We start from the raw sequence: 25,998 nt of genomic DNA, 5'->3' as shown, positions 1-25,998 counted from the left end.
GGATAGTCCCGATATTTTAATTAATTATTTAATTGCATTTTTAATAAATTAATTGTTTAAATTGCTTGTTTATTTGAATTTAATTGTTTATTTGCTTGATATTTAAATTAATTGTTTAATTATATTTTATTTTTCTGTAATTACATTAATTGTGTTATTAGTATTTTCTTTCATTGATGTAATTGTTTAATTAATTAAATATGTTATTGGATTATATTAGGGTTTTATTTTCTGTTAAAATTCACGTTGAGGCCAACTAGGGTTTTAATTAGGGTTTCCATCTTAGATTAACAGTTGGACTTAGGGTTTATTGTGTGCCTATAAGTATACTGTGATACGTCTACATAGGATTACAAATAAACCCTATTCACGTAGTGAAAGGCAGAGAGAAACAGAGAGAAGGATTTGAGAGAAACAGAGAATGACGTTGAGAGATAAACAGAGGGGTTCAAGGAGGACGGGACGGAGTGCTTCTGGGTTGAACCAAGAGCAACGGAGGAGTGGAACGGCAGTTTAGAAGGTGGTCGGAAAACTCAGAGACGGTGGTTTAGAGTTTCAAAACTGAAACTCAAGGCAAGTCTCTGTTCTACTCTTTCCCTTTAACCTGTGTTCTGTGCATGCTTAGGTAGACTCCAGGAGATTAATTAATGCTAAAATATATCTTTGATACATGCTGAAATTTGATTCGTTGAAATAAACTGGTTTGATAGTTCTTTAAGTTTTCAATTTGAAACTTTCTGCTCTTGCTTGTAAGCTTTGTGGAATTGGTATTGTTAATGCATTGAGATGAACTATAAATAATCTAGAACATTAATTGACCACTGGAACAAGTATTAAAACAATACAGAAGGGTTTTGCATGTCGCTAGAGGTGAAGAAGACAACCGGATTCAGATTACGGCTCTCAGAGGAAGATAGCCGGCTTTCCAAAGAAGGGAGCCAGCTTTAGGGATGAGAGAGCCGGCTCCCGCAAGGGTGGAGCGAGCTCTACAAGGGGTAGAGCCAGCTCCCACTAGGGTGGAGCCTGCTCCACCAAGGGGAGAGCCGGCTCCCTTGTTTTGGGAGGTGGCTCCTTCTCCATTTGTTTGGTTTTTCATGATTTGGGCTCTGTTTGGCCGATTGGGGTATTCTGGAATTGTTTTAAGTGCAGTAAAGGGTCTAAATATTTGTTGTAGACATTTAAAAATACTTGGAAGCAGTCCTGGATTAATGTATTGAGGAATGGAACAGCATGTATGTTAACCATAAATTGGTATGTTGAGTATGAAATAAAGGATTTAATTACTTTCTATTGCTCTAGCAATTTGTTTATGTATGATTAAACAGTGTTAATCATGTTGCAGCACTATAATGAGCATAATTTATCATCTAAAATATTTATGCTTTAATTGGAGCATTTGATGTTGTAATTTATACAAACTACATCAATCTATGGACTGATTGGAGGAGTTAAATGTTGTGTTTTACTTTACCAATTTAAAGGACTGGAATAGGATTTATAGATCTTATATTGGATGCATAATTTGGTTATACACATATTAGACTTTATTTATGCTTATTCCGGGGTATAATTGATAGGTGTTTATTCTTGTATTGTCAATTATACGGACTTGTGTTATTTGGAGGATTGTATGCACCGGTATAGGACGATGGCATACTAAGTATGGATTAGTTCAAATACTAAGTCCTACCTAATCTGGATTGAGATTTGGATTAACCATAGAGGTTTAGTCCTACTCATATTTGTGTCATGTTAACAAAACAATTGAATGACCTACTTTGATTTTTGGATGGATTGTTATACATATATCAGGCCACTATACCAGATGGATGATATTTTGTATTAGGAGTATACAGACGTTATATAGTTATCATTATGGTGCCATGGTATGATCTTGAGTCTTAGGACCATGGTTAGGGTACGTATATCACCTAGGATGGATAACTGGACAAAGGTGTTGTTCCCTGGTAGGTCTAGGTACACATGACCACATTATGTGCGATTTGCATGGTATCTCTACTCAGGCTAAGACAGACCTATTAAACTAGTGAGCGTCCTATAGTGTGTAATTATATATATATGGACTGCTCTAGATATGGTTGAGCTATCTAGGATGTATCTGCGTATCGGGTTTCTGTATGGATCGTAGTAGGATAGGACTTGCATGGCCTCTGGCAATTGGAATTTTATTTTAACTTGCAATTGCAATTGTTAGCCCTGATTTACAAAAGGCGTCTGGACACCAAGAATGGTCTTGGAAAGTGTGTCCGGACTCCAAGCCTTGTTCTTCAAGGTTGACTTCTTCTTTCTTGCTTAGCTTCCCGAGCTTAACTTCTTTCTCAGGCTGATCATGCTCTTGGCCGGACTTAAGTCCATTTTACAGGTTTTTATTGCTCGCCAAGCACCTTGTTCATTAAAACCCCGTAAAAACTCGTTTTTATGCCATTTTGGAGATAAGTCCTGAAAATAGACAATACAAAACAAAGCATGTAACACATACTTTATTAATACGCTAAATAAACTAAATCATACAATTAAAGACACTTGAATATGCCAAATTCAGCACTTATCACACCCCCCCAACTTACATTTTGTTAGTCCCTTAGCAAAAACAGAATTAAGACATCCCCTCTTTCGTGGGAGTGATGATTACATTTAGTACATGCAACAAGCCTTTTAAACCCCTAGGTATCCCTAGAGGACGAGTGAAGTCTCGTGAGGGTTTATAAGAAATGATACCCACAAACACGAATCAAAAAGCTCATTCTTTAAATTGGAACACATGACATTGTGGAGGATTTTTATTCTGATGACTACAACAAGTATGTAAAGAATGATATCTCGAAACACTTTCCAGTTTCTAGCATTCATGCATCAATAAAACAGTCCACATACATAATCTTCAACATCTCATTTTTAATAGAATTCATCTCAAGCTTCTTTCTAAGTGAATCAAAATATTTTATTTTATTTTATTTTATTTTTATTATTATTATTATTATTATTTTAAATGCATTCTAATCCCTTAATGGCACATATCATAGCTTTCACATCCTTGATTAATACAAACTGTATTAATCACATAGAACCCACCCCCCCCCCCCCCCCCCCAAGAAAAAATAAAAAATTAGTTCCAACAACAAGAAATCATTTGCCTATTTTTTATTTTACCCCCAAACTTAAATGATACGTTATCCTCAATGTATGAAAATAAGTATAAAAATGAAGCATACAGAAAGGGTGAAAGGAAACAACACTTCTGAGTGCTCAAAGCATGCATGTCATGCATCCAATCACGTAGGTGAGATATTACATTGATTGAATTTCAATTTAACAATTACCTATTTAATTTTAATTGATAATTTATTTAATTATTTTAATTGGTATTTATTTTATTATTTAGAAAGATTTAGATATATATTTATATTTAGGAAAGAGTTAGAAATAGAATAAAATAGAAAAAGTAAAGTTGTTTTAACCTTTAAGAATTCTTAGTATAATATGATTTATTTTAATTGATAACTTATAGAATTTATTTTAATTTGTAACTTATTTTATTATTTGGTAAATTACTTTATTATTTTATCTGTAAATGATTTGAAACATCTTTATTGAATTTCAATTAAAAAATTTCCCATTTAATTTTAATTAGTATGTTATTGTATTATTTGGTAAATTATTTTATTAAATAATTACCTATTTTATTTTAATAGGTAACTTGTTTATTTTATTTGGTAACTTATAGGATTTATTTTAATTGGTAACGAATTTTATTATTTGGTAAATTATTATATTATTTTATCTATAAATGATTTGAAACATGGAATTTCAATTAAACAATTATCTATTTAATTTTAATTAGTAATTTATTTAATGATTTGAAATTAACATCTTAATTGAATTTCAATTAAACAATTACTTATTTAATTTTAATTGATAATTTATTTTATTATTTGGTAAATTATTTTATTAAATAATTACTTATTTTATTTTAATACATAACTTGGAGGAAGAGGAGCAGTGGCGTTTCAAAGGGGCAGTTTCCTATTTATTTTAATACATACCTAGTATATATATGTAGTCTGTAGAGGGTTTAGAAAACCTGCATACAGAGAGAGGCAGGGGCGAGAGAGAGAGGAAACCGTGAAGAAGGAGAAAAGAGAGGTCTGCGTGACGGCTTGAGAGTGAAGCCAAGGAGGCCGAACCAAGGAAAGGGTTTCTTCTGTTTTGCAATTCTGATATCGGAGTATGGCTTCTCAACTCAACGTCTCTTGTGAACAACAACCAGGAAAGGCCGTTGTCTGGAAAATCTCCTCTCAAAAGCTTCAAGAAACCGGACAAGTTGTCTCTTCTCCAACGACCTTTGTCTCTATATATATTTATATGTATATATATGTGGCTAATTAATTTGGTGCGTTTTATAGGGATTTGATAACCAGAACAAACCCCCAACCAGTTGGAGAGATCGATTGGAATTGGAAATATTCGGAGGCAAAGTAAGTGTCTCTTCTCCAACGCCCTAGATGTGTATGTATGTATAATAATGGGCTACTTAATTTGGTGCATTTTGTAGGTATCTTTTTTAACTCGCGACCCATCATCCTACGGTTTTGGTGATCCAATAGAACTCAAGAACAATCCCAATAATATAAGGAATGTCTCTCGGTACACACATAGAGCAATTCAGTTTTATAATCACAAAAATGTAGGTAATTATTTACTTATTTATTCTTTTATTGATTGGTATGTTAAATTCACATTACACTTGGAAAAATTCCTTTGTAGGGGACAAATTACAAGTGTGTGAAGCTTAAGGGGGCAAAGCGTGTGATTGTGGCCAATATATTCTTATACATTACCTTTGAGGCCAAAGATGAAAATAGTGATGATGGTCAGTGTAAAACTTTTTATGCTGAGCTGTCCCGTGGAATCCGATCAGAAGCAAAGATCAAGTATTGCGGGCTCGAACCTAAATTAGGTAAAATTAATTTTATTAAATCTGCTCAAACTAAAATCCATTTTATCGATTTGGATTTTTAATTTTAAATCTGAATTTTAAAACAGACAGAATATGATATGTTTAGGAGATTAATCCACACATCTCAGATCATGTGGCCAACACGGGTCAATACATTATCAAACAATAGTGGGGCCATCTCCTGCAGATCATAGAATTTAAGTGGTACCACCTGTAGAATTGAATTACCTTTTTTATATGTTTGCCGGGCTATGCAATGACTGTAAAATCTTTTTGGATGATTCTCTTTTGATGTGCTAGGTTGCATTAGATTTCTGACTATTAGGCTTTTTTACCATTTGATTGTATTTGCATAGATATTTGTGCATTGCGTTCCAGCCTTAACCCACCTGTAGCAGTTTTGAGATGTGCTAGAAAGTTAGCTTTAGTACATAGCTTTCCATTAGTTTTTGTCAACAACATGAATTTTATCTTGGGTCATACTCTCTTTTAGATCCTTTGCAGCTATTGAACCACGGATACTTATTTAAGGTTATATATGTTATTGAACTTATACGTGGATGCTTTTGATGCTTCTTGAATTTCTTATTAGATACTTGTATGAGATTACAAGATTCCAAGCACTTCGTATGTCATATTGAATATTTAGAAGAAAAATAATAGTAAGAGGGTTCAAACACTTACAACTTTCTTTGGAAGAAGAATTAAGATAAATATTGTGAGAAATATTATTAGTCTTAATATAAGGAGAAATATATATCCCCGCCCTCGCCCTCACTACACTAGAATTTATTTTGCAAATAATCACCTTTAATTATTTTTTGACAAGTAACTCGGAATTATTCAAAATTTCATAATTACCCTACTATCTCGGCTAATGTTTAAATAAAAATAGTCGTGCAAACTCATGGCATATATTATTGGGATGCATTCCCCTTTTGAACACTTTCTAAAATATTATATATAATCTATTCCTTGCACCATTATGTTCTCGAACCAATTATTAAATCTGCTCAGACTAAAATCCATTTTATCGATTTGGATTTTAATTTTAAATCTGAATTTTAAAACAGACAGAATATGATATGTTTAGGAGATTAATCCATACATCTCAGATCATGTGGCCGACAAACAATAGTGCGGCCATCTCCTGCAGATCACAGAATTTAAGTAGTTAAAGAATTTGCACTAAAATAGTCATTAGGTATAAGGTACCACCTGTAGAATTGAATTACCTTTTTTATATGTTTGCCTGGCTATGCAATGACTGTAAAATCTTTTTGGATGATTCTTTTTTTGATGTGCTAGGTTTCTGACCAATAGGCTTTTATATTCTATTTGATTGTATTTGCATAGATATTTGTGCATTGCGTTCCAGCCTTAACCCACCTGTAGCAGTTTTGAGATGTGCTAGAAAGTTGGCTTTAGTACATAGCTTTTCCATTAGTTTTTCTCAACAACTTGAATTTTATCTTGGGTCATTCTCTCTTTTAGATCCTTTGCAACTATTGAACCACGGATACTTATTTACTTATTTAAGGTTATATATGATATTGAACTTTTACGTGCATGTAATAACTTTTGATACTTCTTGAATCCCTTATTAGATACTTGTCTGAGATTACAAGGTTCCAAGCACTTCGTATATCATATTGAATATTTAGAAGAAAATAATAGTAAGAGGGTTCAAACACTTACAACTTTCTTTGAAAGAAGAATTAAGATAAATATTGTGAGAAATATTATTAGTCTTAATATAAGGAGAAAAATATATCCCCGCCCTCCCTCACTACACTAGAATTTATTTTGCAAATAATCACCTTTAATTATTTTTTGACAAGTAACTCGGAATTATTCAAAATTTCATAATTACCCTACTATCTCTGCTAATGTTTAAATAAAAATAGAACGTTGTGGTGCAAAACTCATGGCTTGTATTATTGGGATGCATTCCCCTTTTGAACACTTTTTAATATATTCTATATAATCTATTCCTTGCACCATTATGTTCTCGAACCAATTATTTGGTCGACATACCAACATCAGAAACCGAACCCCCTCTCTCCCATATTTTGCAACTAATTGCAATCCTAGACTCATATTTTTAGAAATAACACTATAATGTTCTTTTTGTGATACCTATTATCTACTCTGTGATACTTGCATGCAAGAGGTTTAAGATTTTTCTTTTTATGCCACTTACTTCCCTTTGTTTTCTAGAGAGCATTAATTTGATACTTTGGAAATGAAGATAATGAAGAGTTTTTATTAAATAGATTAATAATGCTTTTACAGAGTGTAATGCATCCTTTGTCTAGTTTTGAGTTTGTTATGCCTCCTCTGTTCAATTTTAAGTTTTTATCCTTTTTCATGGTTTAATATCTCTTAAACTTGTTATACTTGTAGAATTATTTGGTTAAGTGTTGGAACTGTTTGTTTTATTTCTAGGTGGGTAAAAGAAAAATGTATAAACTATTGTATGTACACAATAATATTTTTTTCAAATTGACCTGTGGTATTCTTCACCTTTATGTTTACCTTCCATTTACAAAAACTCCAACATAGCTAAGCATTGTTAACTATTCAGACATGAAACAAAATGGATTATTTTTTATGCATCCTGAATTCTATTGACTTGGATTATATAGATTCAAAAAATTGTATGTGGATGATTCAGTGATTAGCACTTTATTAAATACCAACTTTTTTCTTTTTTTCTTATAGAGCCATAATAGCAATGAGAAGAGATGAAAAATTAAATTTGAAAGTTTGACTTATTCATAATGGTTGTTCGTGATCTTTTTATTCTCAAACACCCCTTTTTAAAATTAAAATTATAGTTCCTTAATCGACTCTTCTTTTATGTCAGATAACTAAGAGCAGAGAAATGCATGAATGAAGATGAAGTTTATCCGCCAACTTCCATGAGGGTGTCATGTTTCTTGATGTGGATGACAACTCCACATCTTTCAATTGCGTAGAGAATTACTTGAAGATTCTTTCGTCAAGCTTATATTTGCTTCTCTTAAATAGCTTTTATATGTTTATAAGAAATTTCTGCTACTGTGGTTTATATACAACTCCTATGATATTATCAATAGAAGTTTCTTTAACTGAAATATTTCTATCATTACTTTTTTTTTTTTTGTTTACAATGCTTCTTATAATTTTTAAATTCTCTTCATATCAATAATTATTCAACATTACATTTCTTTTTAACTCTCACATAGCAATTTGCCTATAAAATAAAATCACTCTCTCTATTGCATAATTTACATCACGGTCAGTTGCCTATAAAAGGTTGTTTGTGAATTTCCTAAAAACTATGTGTGGAAAACTAATGGTGTTAAATATTGATGATGATGAAATCCAATCAATTGTTGATGTTTTATGTAGCTGATGAAGAAAGGTATAATAGAAAATCCAAAAGGTACTTAAAATGTACAACTATAATTCTTTGAAATTAAAAATATTTTTAAATTATTTATTTCTCAATCTTTATCTTTTTTTTTTTTTTTTGTATATCTCATTTCTTCATTAAATGAATCATTGTCAAGTGTTAATTCTTTCACCCCAAAATAAGTTTTCACGACTTCCAACCAATTGAGGGGAATGCTAGAATTTTATATTTCCAGGATCCATAAAATAAGGTTTTGCCGTTATAGAACATGGGATTCTATGGGATGAATATTGTCTATCTCCACCAGAAAAAGAAAAGATTTTCCTTTGTAGCTTGTCATTTTGTTGGTGAATTCATCCATGTACTGCAAAAAGAACAAATATACTTTAGAACTATTGAGAAATTCAAGTAACTATTTACCTCAATTTGTAATTGTAGTAAATCATGTAGAATAATTTATTAATGTTTGGCAATCATTGAACATTGTTAAGGTTGCAAGTGTTCAATAGCAGTAAAGACAAAGAATTATGTATTTTTAATACTATTAAACCATTGAAATAAATACAATAATAAGATTTTAAGATATAATAATACTTTTGAAAGCATTTTGGATATGTTGTGTTGCATCGAGCACGTACAATCATTAACGACCTTTTCAATTGTTGTTAGTTGTGCTGCAACAAAATATAATACATAATTAAGGAAGATTAAGAAATATACTGAAATTTAATACCTCTCAATATATAAATTGAATATAAAAATACGCTACACTATTAAGGAAGATTAATAAATATATTAAAATTTAATACCTCAAAGGATATTGTAGATTTTCCAATTATATCTTGAAATTTGACTTTTTCAGCGCCATTGAATTTTTTATCTTTTGTAATGGAAATTATATTTCCACGTGTTAGAGTTTAATAAATATTTTATATGAATTTTATTAGGTAATAATTTTTAGAGTTTCTATAATTTGAATATATATAATTTGAAATGTATTTTGTGTTAGAGTTTTAATAAATATTTTATTTGAATGTTAATAGGTAAATTTTTTTAGAGTTTCTATAATTTGAAATACATAATTTGAAATATATTTCATGTTAGGATTTTAATAAATATTTTATTTGTATTTTATTAGGTAATAATATTTAGAGTTTCTATAATTTGAAATATATTTCGTGTTAGAGTTTTATATTTCAGTCTTTGCACATTAGAAAAATGTTTGGTAGTTTATAACTCAAAAGCGATGTTGGACAATTAAACTCATTTAATAAATATTTTAAATGTTTGGTAAATTAATTTATTAAATAATTACCTATTTTATTTTAATAAGTAACTTTTAATAAACTTCAAAACCAAAAGGCCAAGATTAATATTTCTTTAGGTCTATATTTTTATAACTGACTTCCATGTAATCCTTTATAACTCAAAACCGATATGGAACAAGAAAAATGTTTGGTAAATTATTTTATTAAATAATTGTCAAAAATATTTATTAATTGAAATAAAAATAGTTTTTATAAAACTATAACACAAATTACTTATTTACCTATTTGAATTTTATTAGGTACTAATTTTTACAGTTTCTATAATTTTGAAATGTATTTCGTGTTAGAGTTTTAATATATATTTTATTTGAATTTTATTAGATAATAATTTTTTATTTTATTTGAATTTTATTAGGTAATCATTTTTATAAATTCTTTAATTTGAAATGTATTTCGTGTTAGAGTTTTAATAAATATTTTATTTGAATTTTATTAGGTAATAATTTTTAGAGTTTCTATAATTTGAAATATATTTTGTGTTAGAGTTTTAATAAATATTTTAATTGAATTTTATTAGGTAATAATTTTTTATAGTTTCTATAATTTGAAATACGTGTTACAATTTTATATTTCAGTCTTTGCACATTAGAAAAATGTTTGGTAATTTATAACTCAAAACCAATGTGGGATAATTAAACTCATTTTATAACAATTAATAAATATTTTTTTATAATTTATTACTCAAAATCGATGTAGGACAATTACCTATTTTATTTTAATAAGTACTTTTAATAATCTTCAAAACCAAAAGGTTGAGAAAGATGTGGGACAATTAAACTCATTTAATAAATATTTTAAATGTTTGGTAAATTATTTTATTAAATAATTACCTATTTTATTTTAATGAGTAACTTTTAATAAGCTTCAAAAGTAAAAGGCCGAGAAAGGTAAAATTAATATTTCTTTATGTCTATATTTCGAGAAAGGTAAAATTAATATTTTTTCATGTTTATATTTTTATATGGGGCTCCCATGTAATTCTTTATAACCCAAAACCGATGTGGGACAATTAAACTCTTTATTAAACTCTTTAAAACTGAAGCCGAGAAATGTATGATTAATATTTCTTTAAGTCTATATTTTTATAATAGGCCTCGATGTAATCCCCTATAACTCAAAACCGATATGGGACAATTAAACACTTTTTATTAATTGACAATGTAATCCTTCATAACTCAAAACTTATTAATTGACAATGGCCGAGAAAGGTATGATTAATATTTCTTTAGGTCTATATTTTTATAAGAGGCATCCATGTAATCCTTTATAACTCAAAACCGATGTGGGACAATTAAACTCTTTTTATATCAATTAATAAATATTTTTTTATATTAATAAATAAATACTGAAATACAATGATTAATATTTCTTTAGGACAATTAAACTCTATTTATATCAATTAAAAGGTCTATATTTTTATAAGAAACTTCCATGTAATCTTTTATAACTCAAAACCGATGTGAGACAATTAAACTCTTTTTATTAATTGACAAAGGCTAAGAAAGATATGATTAATTTTTCTTTAGGTCTATATTTTTATAAGAGGCTTCCATGTAATCATTTATAACTCAAAACTGATGTCGGACAATTAAACTCTTTTTATATCAATTAAAAAATATTTTTTTATATTAATAAATAAATACTGAAATACTATGATTAATATTTCTTTAGGATAATTAAACTCTTTTATATCAATTAAAAAATATTATTTTATATTAATAAATAAATACTGAAATACACCGATGTGGGACAAGAAAAATGTTTGGTAAATTATTTTATTAAATAATTACCTTTTTTATTTTATTAAGTAACTTTTAATAAGTTTCAAAACCAAAAAGCCGAGAAAGGTATGATTAATATTTCTTTAGGTATATTTTTTTTTAAGAGGTTTGCATGTAATTCTTTATAACTTAAAATCGATGTGGGATAATTAAACTCTTTTTATTAATTGACAAAGGCTAAGAAATGTCTATATTTTTATAAGAAACTTCCATGTAATCCTTTATAACTCAAAATCGATGTGGGCCAATTAAACTCTTTTTGTATCAATTAATAAATATTTTTTTTATATTAATAAATAAATACTGAAATCATATGATTAATATCTCTTTAGGACAATTAAACCAATTAAACTCTTTTTATATAAACTAATACGTATTTTTTTATATTAATAAATAAATAATGAAATAATGAATTACTGAAACACTTTTATTAAATAATTACCTATTTTATTTTAATAAGTAACTTTTAATAAGTTTCAAAACCAAAAGGCCGAGAAAGTTATGATTAATATATCTCTAGGTCTATATTTTTATAAGAGCTTTCATGTAAACCTTTATAACTCAAAATCGATGTGGGACAATTAAACTATTTTTATTAATTGACAAAGCCCAAGAAATTTATGATTAATATATATTTAGGTTTATATTTTTATAAGAGGCTTCCGTGTAATCCTTTATAACTCAGACAGAACAGATGTGGGACAATTAAACTCTTTTTATTAATTGACAAAGGCTGAGAAAGGTATGAATTTTTATTAATTGACAAAGTCTGAGAAAGGTATGATTAAAATTTCTTTAGGTCTATATTTTTGTAAGAGGCTTTCATGTAATTCTTTATAACTCAAAACCGACGTGGGACAATTAAACTCTTTTTATATCAATTAATAAATATTTTTTATATTAATAAATAAATACTGAAATACTATGATTAATATTTCTTTAGGACAATTAAACCAATTAAACTATTGAGGTCTATATTTTTATAAGAGGCTTTCATGTAATCCTTTATAACTCAAAACCGATGTGGGACAATTAAACTCTTTTTATATTAATTAATAAATATTTTTTTGATATTAATAAATAAATACTGAAATACTATGATTAATATTTCTTTGGACAATTAAACCAATTAAACTTTGTAATGACCTGGTCATTTTCCTTCCTTTCTTTTTCTTCCATTTTTACAGATTTTTTTTTTTTCGTTGAAATTTCTCTTCGCATAATCTCACTATTCGTGCTCAGAGTTGATTTTTGACTTCATGTACTTCCATTCTAGTTGGTTTCCTTGAAAGGCATAGCTTTACTTTTGGAGAAAAGCTTGCCGGTTGTTTCTTTTTCCCGTAGGGGCGTGGATGAAGAGATTCTTCAGAAATATTTTTGTTTCTTAGGGTGTTTTTCATAAATATCTTTTGAAGATATTTTGGTTTAGGGGTTTTTAAGAAAATATTTTTTGGAAGATATTTTCATTTCGGGTCACTTGTGCAGTTATCTTTTCGTGTAGGTGCCTTTGTACAATTAATGAAGTTAATTGCTAAGTGTCTCCTTGGGGCTTGAATCCTCGTACGGGATTCATTTTCACATTTCATTGAGTCATGTACTCTTAGAATTTACTTGTGGTCGATCCCTGCAGTTTTCGGGTTTTCGGCCCAGTTAATGCCAAACTTGTTTGGGGCATATCTTTTTATTCGGGACTCAGTTTTCGACGCATTTTCTTCCGTTGTTCATTTTATCTCGATTCTTTTTTGTTCAAGGTGTTTTGCCGTTTGAGCGCGTCTACTTAAATTTTACTTTTTCGGACCTGGCGGGACCCGTTTAGGGCACTTTTAGGGTTTTTCTATAAATAGGGAGAGTCACAAGGAAAAGTCTTCCATCTCTTTCCCTCTTGGCCGGCAGCCATGGGAGCCCAAGAGGCTGCCACCTTTCTTTTTCCTTTTCCGGCCACTTCCCTTTAGTAAAATGTCGTAGTGCCTTAGTGTTTTATGTCTGCCTTGACGAGACATTCGATTCCAACCGATTGGAATCCCGTTTTGGCTATTTTTTGAGTTTGGGTTTGAAGCCAAGTTTGGATTTTGGTGTGACCTCTTCGGTGTTTAATGATCACCTTGTTGTCCCCGACAAAATCCCAAAGTTTCATAGGATTCGGAGCGGTTTCATTTCGGTGGGGATTTGTGATTTTCATCTCAAATTGAGGTAGGGGATGTCATAGGTTTACATTTGAGTTGTATTGATTGTTTTGATAGCTTATACAACTTGTATGCATGCTTTATTCATGTTTTAGAATTTAATTTAATTATTTTCTATGTTTAATATTTAATTCTCATGATGGTATACAACTTATAATTAAATTGTGGCATGTTAGTAAATTAGGCCTTGGTATGTTTATCAACATATATTAAATTGGGAGCATTTGAATAAGAATTGCAACTTTTATTTAATATTTATCTTTTGTGAAAGATTAATTCACATAGTTGTATCAAGCATGAAATCAATTTGTAATGTAATATTAAAGCAGGCCTTGGTGTGTTCTTTAACCTATGTTAATTTAAGGACATTTGGAGTTGTTTAAAATGTAGAAAAAATTAATTAATTAGCTTAATTAATTTTATTTTTAAGTGTTGTAGTCACTTAAATTGATCTTGGATGTAATATATGTGAAGACCGTGCTATGTCCTTTAACATATATTAATTTGAGTATAATTGGAATTGATTTGAAATCTAGAGACTTTTCAAGTTAGGTTGATAACCTCTTGAAACTTAGTATGTTTAATTACCTTGTGAGCATATTACTAATTAGTAGAATTAGTACTTGTGGCCTCTTAAAATGGTAATTGGACTTAGCATGATATAGAATATCATTGACCTACATAACTTGTTTAAATATATCTCGTATGGGTATATAGCTTGTTTAGAATATTACAATTGATTATCTTGAAAGCTAGTTACTAAATTATAGCTTATTTAGTACTTGTGGCTTAGGATGGTAATTGGGTTTAATTGTTGTGAAATATTCTTGTTTTGTGTATAAATTGTATATTGGAGACTTGACATGTCATATACTATTTAGACTTGAGCTCTAGGACATGGTTTGTGTGGATTCAGCCTTACTCGTGCATGGAAGATGGGTTTTATGCATTATTGGATTTGATATAAGTTAGTTTGGTCTAACTTATTGATTTTGGAAAACTTGTAAGGACATATTTCATGTGATGGCTAGGGTTTGGCTCTAGTATGGAGACAAGAGTTTTCTAAGTCATAAGTGCGCACTCGGTAGTACCTTGTGGGTCGTAATTACCCGGAATAATTTATACATGTGCGCACTAGGTAGTGCCTTATGGGTCGTAATTACCCGGAAACACTTGCTTGGTCTAGAGACCACATGTCTTAGTCTTTCCACGTTTTGATTTAGCATTCAATTTCAAGTTGTTAATCATGAATTCCTTGTAGCTTAAGAATTGGTGCTTGCTTATGTGATTAAATTCCATTTAGTATACTTGAACTTGTATACTTGTTTTGTTTATTTAAATATTATCTTAGTATACTTGAAACTGTATACTTGCTTCATATATTTAGATTACATTTAGCATACTTATATTCTTGTTGGTGTATCCAAACTCTAACTAGTGTGCTTACGCTTTGTATGTTTGATTAGTGTAATCGGATTTCAGTTTAGTATACTTGTGCCGTGTATACTTGTCTTATGCGCATTTCGTTTAGCTTAGTATATTTGTGTTTGTATACTTGATTTATGAGTACTCTATATATATCGTATACTTGTGCATGTATGCTAGATATTGCTTATCTCGTTTAACATGACTTAGTATACTTGGAAATGTATGCTTGTATGTCGTATATCATGTTTTAACCTTGTTTAGTATACTTGAGCATGTATACTTGTATGCCATAGTTCATTTCAATTGCATGAGTAGCTTGAGATGATCCTTGAGTCTTATCTTTGACATAGACGCTAGGTGGCATGATCCTTTTGAATTGTTTCATGTTAATGTGATAACCTTGTAAAATGTTAGGTCAATGCATGCTCATTTCCTACGAGTAACTTGTTTACTCACCTTAAAGTTATCGGGCTGTTTTCAGGTACGGATACCTTAGTTTGGGATGCACAATATCCCTAAGTCGTTTCGATGAATTGAAGTTCTGTAAATGTATTCTTGTTCACATGCAAGTGTTAGCATGTTGAGTTTTTTGCCTTTAAAGTTGTAGTACTTAGTTAGGTTCAATATGTTGTTTTTGCCTTATGATATGTAATGTGTTCTTAGATACACCATTTGAAACCTATTTAATATGTATGATTTGTGGCCAAAGACCACCAACTTTAAAAGTTCAAGTGTATGCATTTAAATTCTGAGTTTTGCCTTCGAAATGTAATTTTTCTAACGTTGGAGGTTTGGCGTATGGTTTTGTAAATTCAATATGTATTGAGGCTTTGAGCCATTGTATCACATTTCTATATACATTTTACACTTGTGAGCATGCTCACACACATGCACAAGTCTAAAATATTGTTTTTGGACCAAATTCATGTGGTGGTTTAAGGCTTGGGTGAAGCCATAACATTTCTTGTGTATGACAGGACTTTTTGCACTTTATCGGGTCATTTCGGTCTACTGAAATGTTGTTTAGGTCGATCGATGGCTTTTTGGTTTAAATTGCACAGAAAAACTCACTTTCCAGTAGCTAAAAACACTGTTTGGGTCCATTTCGGTCGACCGATTCTTTATTTCGGCCTACCTAAATGATTTTCCTTCATTTTTAGGATTTTGGGCCATTTTGGGTTCATTTCAATCCACCGGTGGCTCATTTCAGTCGACCTAAATAGTTTAATTCTTCATTCTTCAGTTTTAGAACAATACTGTTGCTCTGACTTCAAACGGTCATAATTTCTTCATTTCTAATCCAAATGGGGTGATTCTTGAGCCTAAATTCAAGGATTTTGAGTCAGCTTTCTAATGGTACTAATTCCATTCTAATATTCAAATTAGAGTAGGATTTATTCATATTTTAGTGAGACAGTGTCAGATTTTGTTTGAACCGGGAATGGGAGTCTTGTGGGATTCTTGGCCAAAGTTTTATGAACATCTTGGAATGTAGTGAAATGATTAGTTTAGATTGTGTGGACCTCATTTGACTTGCTTGGAGTCAAATTTCCCTTCTTATTTGCAAATTGACTATTTTGCCCCTAATTGATGGATTTTGCCCGTTTTGACTCTCGTTTGCTCATTCGCTTTTCTTTGAGTTTCGTGACTTCATGGAAGGTCACATTAGTGTCTTGAGGATGATTTATATCGCTATAGACTTTGGTTTTACTTTATATCTATGTAGACTTTGGTTTTATCTTTCACTTCCGCATTTCGGATCCGTTATCGGGTCAACTTTTGGTTCATCACTGACGCACCGGGTTGCAAAACTTGGGTCGTCACAAACTCTTTAGGTCAATATTTTTATAAGAGGTTTCTATGTAATTCTTTATAACTCAAAACTGATGTGGGACAATTAAACTCTTTTTATATCAATTAATAAATATTTTTTTATATTAATAAATAAATACTGAAATACTATGATTAATATTTCTTTAGGACAATTAAACCAATTAAACTCTTTAGGTCTATATTTTTATAAGAGGCTTCCATGTAATTCTTTATAACTCAAAACCGATGTGGGACAATTAAACTCTTTTGATCTCAATTAATACATATTTTTTTTATATTAATAAATAACTACTGAAATACTATGATTAATATTTCTTTAGGACAATTAAACCAATTAAACTTTTTTTATATCAATTAATGAATATTTTTTTATATTAATAAATAAAATACTGAAAGACTGAAACTCTTTACACACTTAATATTAAAATAAATAAATACTGAAACACTGAAACTCTTTGCACATTTAATAATAGTATAGACATATATAGGGTCAAGTTAGCTCAATCGATCAGAGCACCGCCGTGTCAAGGTTCAAACCCACATAAAAAAGACAAGCCAATGGGATATGGGCCACATTCTACTAGTTTAATTAGAAGGCAAACTTCCAATCAGCCAGGAAAAAAAAAATTATGATCCTTATCACAAACATCAAAATTGTATTAGTAAAGTAGGTTAAGTGAGATTAACCCAATTTTAATACGGCCCATAAAGCCCACGCAGAAGAACCCAGAAGAATGATATAAATAGAGGATAATTCAAATACTGTTATAACATAGTGGGGTCCACTTCATCATTTACCCCATGCATGAGTGTTATTGCAGAATATGGTGTGCTAAGGGGATTGTCTATATCAGTAGATTATCTATTGAGGACTAGTGTGTATTGCGTGCTTTGTATGAGATAATATAATGAGTGAAATGCAGTGCATTAGGTGGTGAAAACTATATAAATTAAGAAATGTAGTGTATTGCAAAGCTGATACACCAACAGACTTATAATGCACGTACATACTGATTGTGCACACATGTTGTATTATAAGTTGTCTGATCAAGACTTGTGAGAAGAATCGTTATGCATTCTTTGTGTTGTCTTTTGCTGAGAATTGACACTACTGAATTATTTTTTTCTTTTTTTGGCCTTCGTTACTTTGAGAATGCAATTCGCTACCACTTTGAGAATGCAACTCTTTATCTAAAAGAATAGATGTCACACTTTTGAATTAATTGGTGTCTCATTCTTGAATCAAAATCCCCTTGGGTGAGCTTTTTACAATGTTTCATTTGATGGGTGGAGTTCATTATTGTCAATAGTAACTTTCATTAGTCTAATGGTTTCCCATGTGTACTTGAAAAAAAGGAGGTGAAAAATAGACAAAATTATTAAAGTAGGAACGCAGCTATGGCTTAAAAAAAAAAAAGGGCATTTTGATTCAAACTAGCACATTCACAATAGAGAGCACTGGCTAGCTTCAACTGTTAAACTAGAAATTCTCAACTTCTGAGGTTTTAATCAGCTGTGAAGAGAAACAGAGATGGCACACCAAAGGAGGGCTATGGTGAACGTTGGGATCGTATGGCAAATTAGAGGAGGAAATTTGAAATTTGGGCTTTAAATTCACAAATCGGGCTCATGTTTGGGTTGGGTTTTGTCAAAATCCAGACATATTCGGGTTGGGCTCGGGCTCAACCCGAACCCAAAAAAATAATAATAAGTTTTTTTCTCCTTTCTCTCTCCTCTCTCTTCTTTCTCTTTCTGTCTCTGTCACCGCCGTCCCCCTCTGCTGCCATTCGAGGAGATAAGCATACCAGAGCTTGTAGATTCCAGGGAGCGCTTTGAGGGCCTTCTCATAGATCCTGTGATGTTTCTTGAAATTTGCGTCAATTCGAGCAATTAGGTAGCACCACCATAGCTTCAAGTTGAAGGGATTTCGGAGGAGCTTTTCTTTGTAAAAGAGGTCGTTTTGACTTGGGTAGAGCTCTTGTGGTATTATTGACATGGCGATTTCAAAACCCTAACAAAATGAAGATTACACTTGATTTTAGTTTTCAAAACAAGAATTATAGACCTTGATTAGTTGATTTAGAAAAAAAATAAATAAAACAAAACCCATACATACAAGGAAGCAGTTGTAGAGAGAGAGGCGGGCAAGCTTGAGAGTTGAGAGACAGCGATTGAAGCTTGTGAACGGCAAACCCGAACTAGAACAACGGGCGATGGAAACTGAAAGATATGGGTTTTGATTTTTTGAACAATCTGAAATGATATGCCGATATGGGTTTTGATCTTTTGATATAGATAAACAGAAATATATACGTTTTGAACTTCTGATTCTTGTAGATTTTGTAGTTTGCAGTTGTAGAGAGAGAGAGAGAGGGCATGATCAGAGTTGAAATGATAGAGGCGATTGGGGAGGCTGAAATGATTTGCCCTAAAAATATTTTATTTTTTAATAATAATATAATCAAATATATAATATATATATATATATATATATATATATATATATATATATCAAATATATAAATTTTCGGGAAAAAAAAAATCGTAAAAATAAAAAAAATCAACCTGTCAACCCAACCCGATCAGCCCGAAAATATTCGGGCTGGATCTTGACCATAACCCATATTGGGTATAATTCGGGCTGGTCCAACCCAATCCTATTCGGGTTGAGGTTGGGTTGGGTTGGGTTGAGACTGGGCTGGGTTGGGCAGCCCAACTTACAGCCATTGTGAAAGCCAAGATCCAAGACAAGGAAGGAATTCCTCCGGATCAGCAGCAGCTGATTTTCGCCGGCAAACAGCTTGAAGACGGTCAAACTCTCGCCGTTTACAATAGCCAGAAGGAGTCGACTCTCCATCTGGTTCTCAGGCTTCGAGGAGGTATGCAGATTTTTTTCAAAACCCTAACCGGCAAGACCATCACGCTCGAGGTTGAAAGCTCCGACACAATTGACAATATGAAAGCTAAGATCCAAGACAAGGAAGGGATCCCTCCTGATCAACAGCGTTTGATTTTCGCCGGAAAGCAGCTCGAGGATGGTCGGGCCTATTACAATATACAGAAGGAGTCCACCCTCCATTTGGTTCTGAGGCTTCGTGGTGGGATGCAGATCTTTGTAAAGACTCTGACAGGAAAGACAATTACTTGGGAAGTGGAGAGCTCGGACACCATTGATAACGTGAAGCCCAAAATCCAAGACAAGGAGGGCATTCCTCCGGACCAACAGAGATTGATCTTTGCTGGTAAGCAGCTCGAGGAAGGGAGGCCCCTTGCGGACTACAACATTCAGAAAGAGTCTACGCTGCATTCGGTGTTGAGGCTTAGGGGAGGAATGCAGATATTTGTTAAGACATTGACTAGGAAGACCATCACATTGGAGGTGGAAAGTTCGGTTACAACTGATAATGTCAAGGCTAAGATTCAGGACAAGGAGGGTATTCCGATGGATCAGCAGAGATTGATCTTTGATGGCAAGCAGCTCGAGGATGGGTGCACTCTTGCTGATTACAACATATAGAAGGAGTCAACCTTTCACCTTGTCTATGATGGTGATTTCTGAAATCCATGCATTTTAGTTTATTGGCTTGTTGTGGTTCTAGTTGGTTTGTGATCGAAGATAGTTTCTTTAATGAGTAGATAGTTTCTTAATGTTCTGTAGTTTCGTGTTACTGCTCTTGGGTTCTAATGTTGACTTTGTCGAATTGAATAAAATCATGTTGTGTTCTGTATTATACACCTTCTTGCCATATGAGTCTATATGTGATTTGGTTTCTATTTTTTTTTTTTTTATTTTGGTTTTGTTATGGATGCAAATTGGAATATTTTTGGCGGATATTTGAATATTTAATATATGTGAAATGTGGCATGATGTTGAAGGAGGTAATTGTTGAAGATTTATATTTACGAGACCAAAACAATGTTTCGGTGATGATATTCAACTATTGTTTTCAACCCTTTTGATATTTTGGGTTCAACAGTCGGATACATCCATACACATACATACGACTTTTTCATGTCGGATCCAAATTCAAATTCAACATATGTTGAATCTATTCGCAAGTCTGACTGCAATTCCAAATATGGAATTCAAATAGGGGATTGAGAGAGTGTGCTTGGACAAAGAATGATTCAAATTCAACATAGCATATGTTAATTGTACCTTGAACTTTCTACCCCATATCTGCAAACTTTAGGGGCTTTTTCGTTTTCTGTTCATTATGGGTCTGTATGGTTGGTTAATTATAGGTTGGCAACATTTATCTTTTGATTTGATTTTGAGCTGCTTTCAGTGTAGATGTCACGAACGTAGGTTCCAATAGATGATTTTAATCTTTAAATCTTTAGGGTTTTGTCAGAGTTTGAAGATTAATTTTAGCATGGATAAACCTGAACTGAATTCTTTTAGTTATATTTGAAATTCAGAGGCTATTGATTCGTACAATGGGTAAAATTTGAACAGCCACTTTGTTAAAATGGTGCTAGAAGAAGGTTCAAGGTTAGATTTTTATGTAGTCTGCCTGCTCAACTTCCTGAATTCTTCAAGACTACATCCTAATGCTATGCATGACCGGATATCAAATGGTAAGACATAGACATCTCATTATCAATTCTATCATTGTAGGCGTTTCAGTTAGCAATATGTTTGTTTTTTAAAAAAATTCATTTATCATGCTTGGAAAATAATGTTTTATTTTCTAAAATATTAAAATCTGTTGAAAAAATTGAACCGAATAATTACTTCCTGTAATTCAAACATTACAACTATTTATTTTTTTCTTAATTATTATTTTTTAAAATTTATAATTAAAATAATGTGTATTTCAAAATTTTCGAACTGTGTAAAAATTTCGTTCAATCCTCTATTTTCTGACGTAAGTGATGTGTTATGAGTATATTCTGAATTATTTTTTTATTAGATTAAAAGATTGGTTGGTTGGTTGGCAGGAAATATTTGAACAAGAGTACTTTAATGGGCAGTCAACTGTTGGAACGGACTGTGCTGATGAAGACGAGGCGGAAGACATGGACATTGACATGGAGGAGCACAAGGTGGATAAAAAAGAGCCTACTCTGGCCCCTGCTAGGCCAGCCGATAAAATTAAATCACACGCTGTTCTATTAATTGGCTATGTTATAGACAACAGGAATGGAATATCCTTCATCATCCAAAGTTCATGGGGGGAAGGGTGGGGAATGGATGGATTTGGGTATGTTCAGGGTCGCGTTTTGGGGCCGTATATTTATTATTCTGGAGTACCTTCTCTGGTCAAGTCTTATGGGGATTCAGTAGAAGATCCCCGTTATATAGCATAGATCCACCATGATTAAGAAATATTTTTTTGGGTTTTTGGGGGTTATTGTAACTCTGTGGAGTAGCTTGAAACTTTAGTGTCATTTTGGGTTCCGTCCCCGTTTGAGAGGGGTTTAATGTTTGATATTTCGGACTAGGGATGGAAATGGGGCGGTTTGGGGTGGGTTTTCCATTCCCCATCCCCGCCCCCGTTTAATTTTGATACCCCCAAAACCGCCCCACAACCGGTTCAATTTTTCCCTCTAATCCCCATAACCGCCCTCGCCCCATCCTCACTCGCCCCGCCCCATAACCGATTAGGGCAATACATTCAGATCTGAACTTGCCCTCTCTCTCGCTCTATCTCTGCAACTGCAACTACAAAATCTACAAGAATCAGAAGGTCAAAACCCATATATTTCAGCCTCCCCAATCGCCTCCATCTCTATTCTCGTTCTCAACTCAGAACTATCCCTCTTTATCTCTCTCCTACAAACTACAAAATCTACAAGAATCAGAAGGTCAAAACCCATATATTCAATGATGGGTTTGAGAGAAAGCTTAGAGTTACACGGCCGCCTCAATAGCAAAATGGAAGTGAAGTCTAGGGTTCCATTATATATATATATATATATATATATATATATATATATATGTAAAGGTTAATTTGGTAAATATATTAACATGGGTGGGTAAATTAGTAATTTAACATATTAAACAGGGCGGTTGCGGGGGCGGGTTTGGGGCGGGGATCTTAGTCCCCCGCCACCGCCCCACAACCGACCGTTTTTTTTTTTTTTTTTTTTTTAACCCCCATCCCCATCCCATTTAAGTAAACGGTTCTCCAAACCTGCTTTAAATGGGGCGGGGCGGGGCGGTTCCCCTTCGGGTTGGGGATTTTTGCCATCCCTATTCCGGACCACTTTCCCCAAAAGAAATCATTCCATTTTTCAACTTCTTTTGTCAGGCAGTTTGAGTATAGTGATTTGGTTTTCTTGAAAACTCTCTAAAAATAATTTTTTGTTCATTTATGCTCGGTTTGTTTGGACGAAAATATTTTTTTATTTTCTGGTGTTTAACTTATCCATCAATTTTAGGCAAGACGGGCATCTGGACGCTGAGTGTCAAGCTGGTTGTCAAGGCGTGCGTTGGGTGCTGGTGTGCATGGCCTCTGGCACTTGGAATTTTATTTTAACTTGCAATTGCAATTGTTAGCCCTGATTTACAAAAGGTGTCCGGACGCCAAGCCTTGTTCTTCAAGGTTGACTTCTACTTTCTTGTTTAGCTTCCCGAGCCTGACTTTTTTCTCAGGCTGATCATGCTCTTGGCCTGACTTAAGTCCATTTTACAGGTTTTCATTGCTCGCCAAGCATCTTGTTCATTAAAACCCCATAAAAATCTATTTTTATGCCATTTTGGAGATAAGCCCTGAAAATAGACAATACACAACAAAGCATGTAACTCATACTTTATTAACACACTAAATAAACTAAATCATGCAACTAAAGACACTTAAATATGCAAAATTCGGCACTTATCACACCTCCAAACTTACATTTTATTAGTCCCTTAGCAAAAACAGAATCAAGACATCCTCTCTTTCGTGGGAGTGACGATTACATTTAGTACATGCAACAAGCCTTTTAAACCCCTAGGTATCCCTAGAGGACGAGTGAAGTCTCGTGAGAGTTTACAAGAAATGATACCCACAAACATGAATCAAAAAGCTCATTCTTTAAATTGGAACACATGACATTGTGGAGGATTTTTATTATGAAGACTACAACAAGTATGTAAACAATGATATCTCGAAACACTTTCCAGAAACACTTTCCAGTTTTTAGCATTCATGCATTAATAAAATAGTCCACGTACATAATCTTCAACATCTCATTTTTAATAGAATTCATCTCAAGCTTCTTTCCAAGTGAACCAGAATATTTTATTTTACTATTATTATTATTATTATTATTATTATTATTATTATTTTAAATGCATTATAATCCCTCAATGGCACATATCATAGCTTTCACATCCTTGACTTGTCTTTTGAAATGGTTTTCCAAGGCATAAATTTTATTTGAATATATTTATATATATTTAGATGGCCGTACAATGTTCAAGTCCCTTAAGCTTTCTAACTACCCCAAGTAACGAGCGTTGAACCAACGACTCTCAAACCAATTGGTTTTAGGGCGTTAAGTGTAAAAACACTCCAACGGGCGTAATTACTCAAGATCACTAGGTTACGAACTCAAATAAGCCACACATTTTACATTTTACGATCTTTATATTTAATGCCAATGAAAATTTCTTTCATTAAACTCATCAGTTTAGGGAGCTAATTCTACGATACCACAAAGAAGGATATGCATACATATTTCTTTCAATTCCGGTGTGCTCAAGTGTAATGTGAAGTCACTTAGAGATGAAAACTCGAAAATAAGATGCCTAAGCCATGCATTGAACCCTTTTTTCATCTAAACACGAATACTAGCAATTTTCAACCATTCTTTAGTATCATATATAAACATACAAACTGTATTAATCACATATAACCTATTACATTGATTGAATTTCAATTTAACAATTACCTATTTAATTTTAATTGGTAATTTATTTAATTATTTTAATTTGTATTTATTTTATTATTTGGAAAGATTTAGATATATATTTATATTTAGGAAAGAGTTAGAAATAGAATAAAATAGAAAAAGTAAAGTTCTTTTAACCTTTAAGAATTCTTAGTATAATATGATTTATTTTAATTGATAACTTCTAGAATTTATTTTAATTTGTAACTTATTTTATTATTTAGTAAATTATTTTATTATTTTATCTATAAATGATTTGAAACATCTTTATTAAATTTCAATTAAAAATTTTCCTATTTAATTATAAATAGTATGTTATTTTATTATTTGGTAAATTATTTTATTAAATAATTACCTATTTTATTTTAATAGGTAACTTGTTTATTTTATTTGGTAACTTATAGGATTTATTTTAATTGGTAACCAATTTTATTATTTGGTAAATTATTATATTATTTTATCTATAAATGATTTGAAACATCTTGATTGAATTTCAATTAAACAATTATCTATTTAATTTTAATTAGTAATTTATTTAATGATTTGAAATTAACATCTTGATTGAATTTCAATTAAACAATTATCTATTTAATTTTAATTGATAATTTATTTTATTATTTGGTTAATTATTTTATTAAATAATTACTTATTTTATTTTAATACAAAACTTGTAAATTGTTTATTTTAATTGGTAACTTGTAGGATTTATTTTAATTGATAACTTATTTTATTTTTTGGTAAATTATTTAATTATTTTATCTATAAATGATTTGAAACATCTTGATTGAATTTTAATTGAATAATTACTTATTTAATTCTAATTGGTAATTTATTTAATAATTTAAAATTAACATCTTAATTGAATTTCAATTATACAATTATTTTGTTAAATAATTACCTGCTTTATTTTAATAGGTAACTTGTTTTAATAATGATTTGAAACATCTTGATTTGAATATCAATTAAAAAATTACCTATTTAATTTGAATTGCTAATTTATTTTATTATTTGATATATTATTTTATTAAATTAAATTTTAATTAAATAATTACTTATTTAATTTTAATTGATAAATTATTTTATTGTTTGATAAATTATTTTATTAAATAATTACCTGTTTTATTTTATACTAGGTAATAAATATTTTTTTATATTAATAAAAAATTACCAAATACTAAAAACA

The 25,998-nt window shown here is 31.2% G+C and overlaps 2 protein-coding genes across 2 annotated transcripts; both read left to right on the top strand.

The window, feature by feature from the left end:
• Positions 1 to 4,066: 4,066 nt before the first annotated feature.
• LOC132305904 (uncharacterized) lies at positions 4,067 to 8,274 on the top strand. The gene is made up of 5 exons (XM_059803223.1): positions 4,067 to 4,341; positions 4,425 to 4,496; positions 4,574 to 4,705; positions 4,786 to 4,978; positions 7,848 to 8,274. The coding sequence occupies exons 1-5, from the start codon at positions 4,249 to 4,251 to the stop codon at positions 7,853 to 7,855; spliced, it is 498 nt and encodes a 165-aa protein (XP_059659206.1). The 5' UTR covers positions 4,067 to 4,248; the 3' UTR covers positions 7,856 to 8,274.
• An 11,391-nt stretch (positions 8,275 to 19,665) lies between these two features.
• Positions 19,666 to 20,892, top strand: LOC132305920 (polyubiquitin 11-like). The gene has a single exon (XM_059803224.1). It carries the CDS (start codon positions 19,813 to 19,815, stop codon positions 20,446 to 20,448), a length of 636 nt encoding a protein of 211 aa, XP_059659207.1. The 5' UTR covers positions 19,666 to 19,812; the 3' UTR covers positions 20,449 to 20,892.
• Positions 20,893 to 25,998: the final 5,106 nt, after the last annotated feature.

This window comes from Cornus florida, unplaced genomic scaffold, assembly GCF_030987335.1.
Source record: "Cornus florida cultivar Cherokee Brave unplaced genomic scaffold, ASM3098733v1 CherokeeBrave_3.0.0_Hap2_Chr01, whole genome shotgun sequence".
Lineage (NCBI taxonomy): Eukaryota > Viridiplantae > Streptophyta > Magnoliopsida > Cornales > Cornaceae > Cornus > Cornus florida.
The sequence above is the reverse complement of the archived record's forward strand: the minus strand, read 5'-3'. Positions and strand labels throughout refer to the sequence as shown.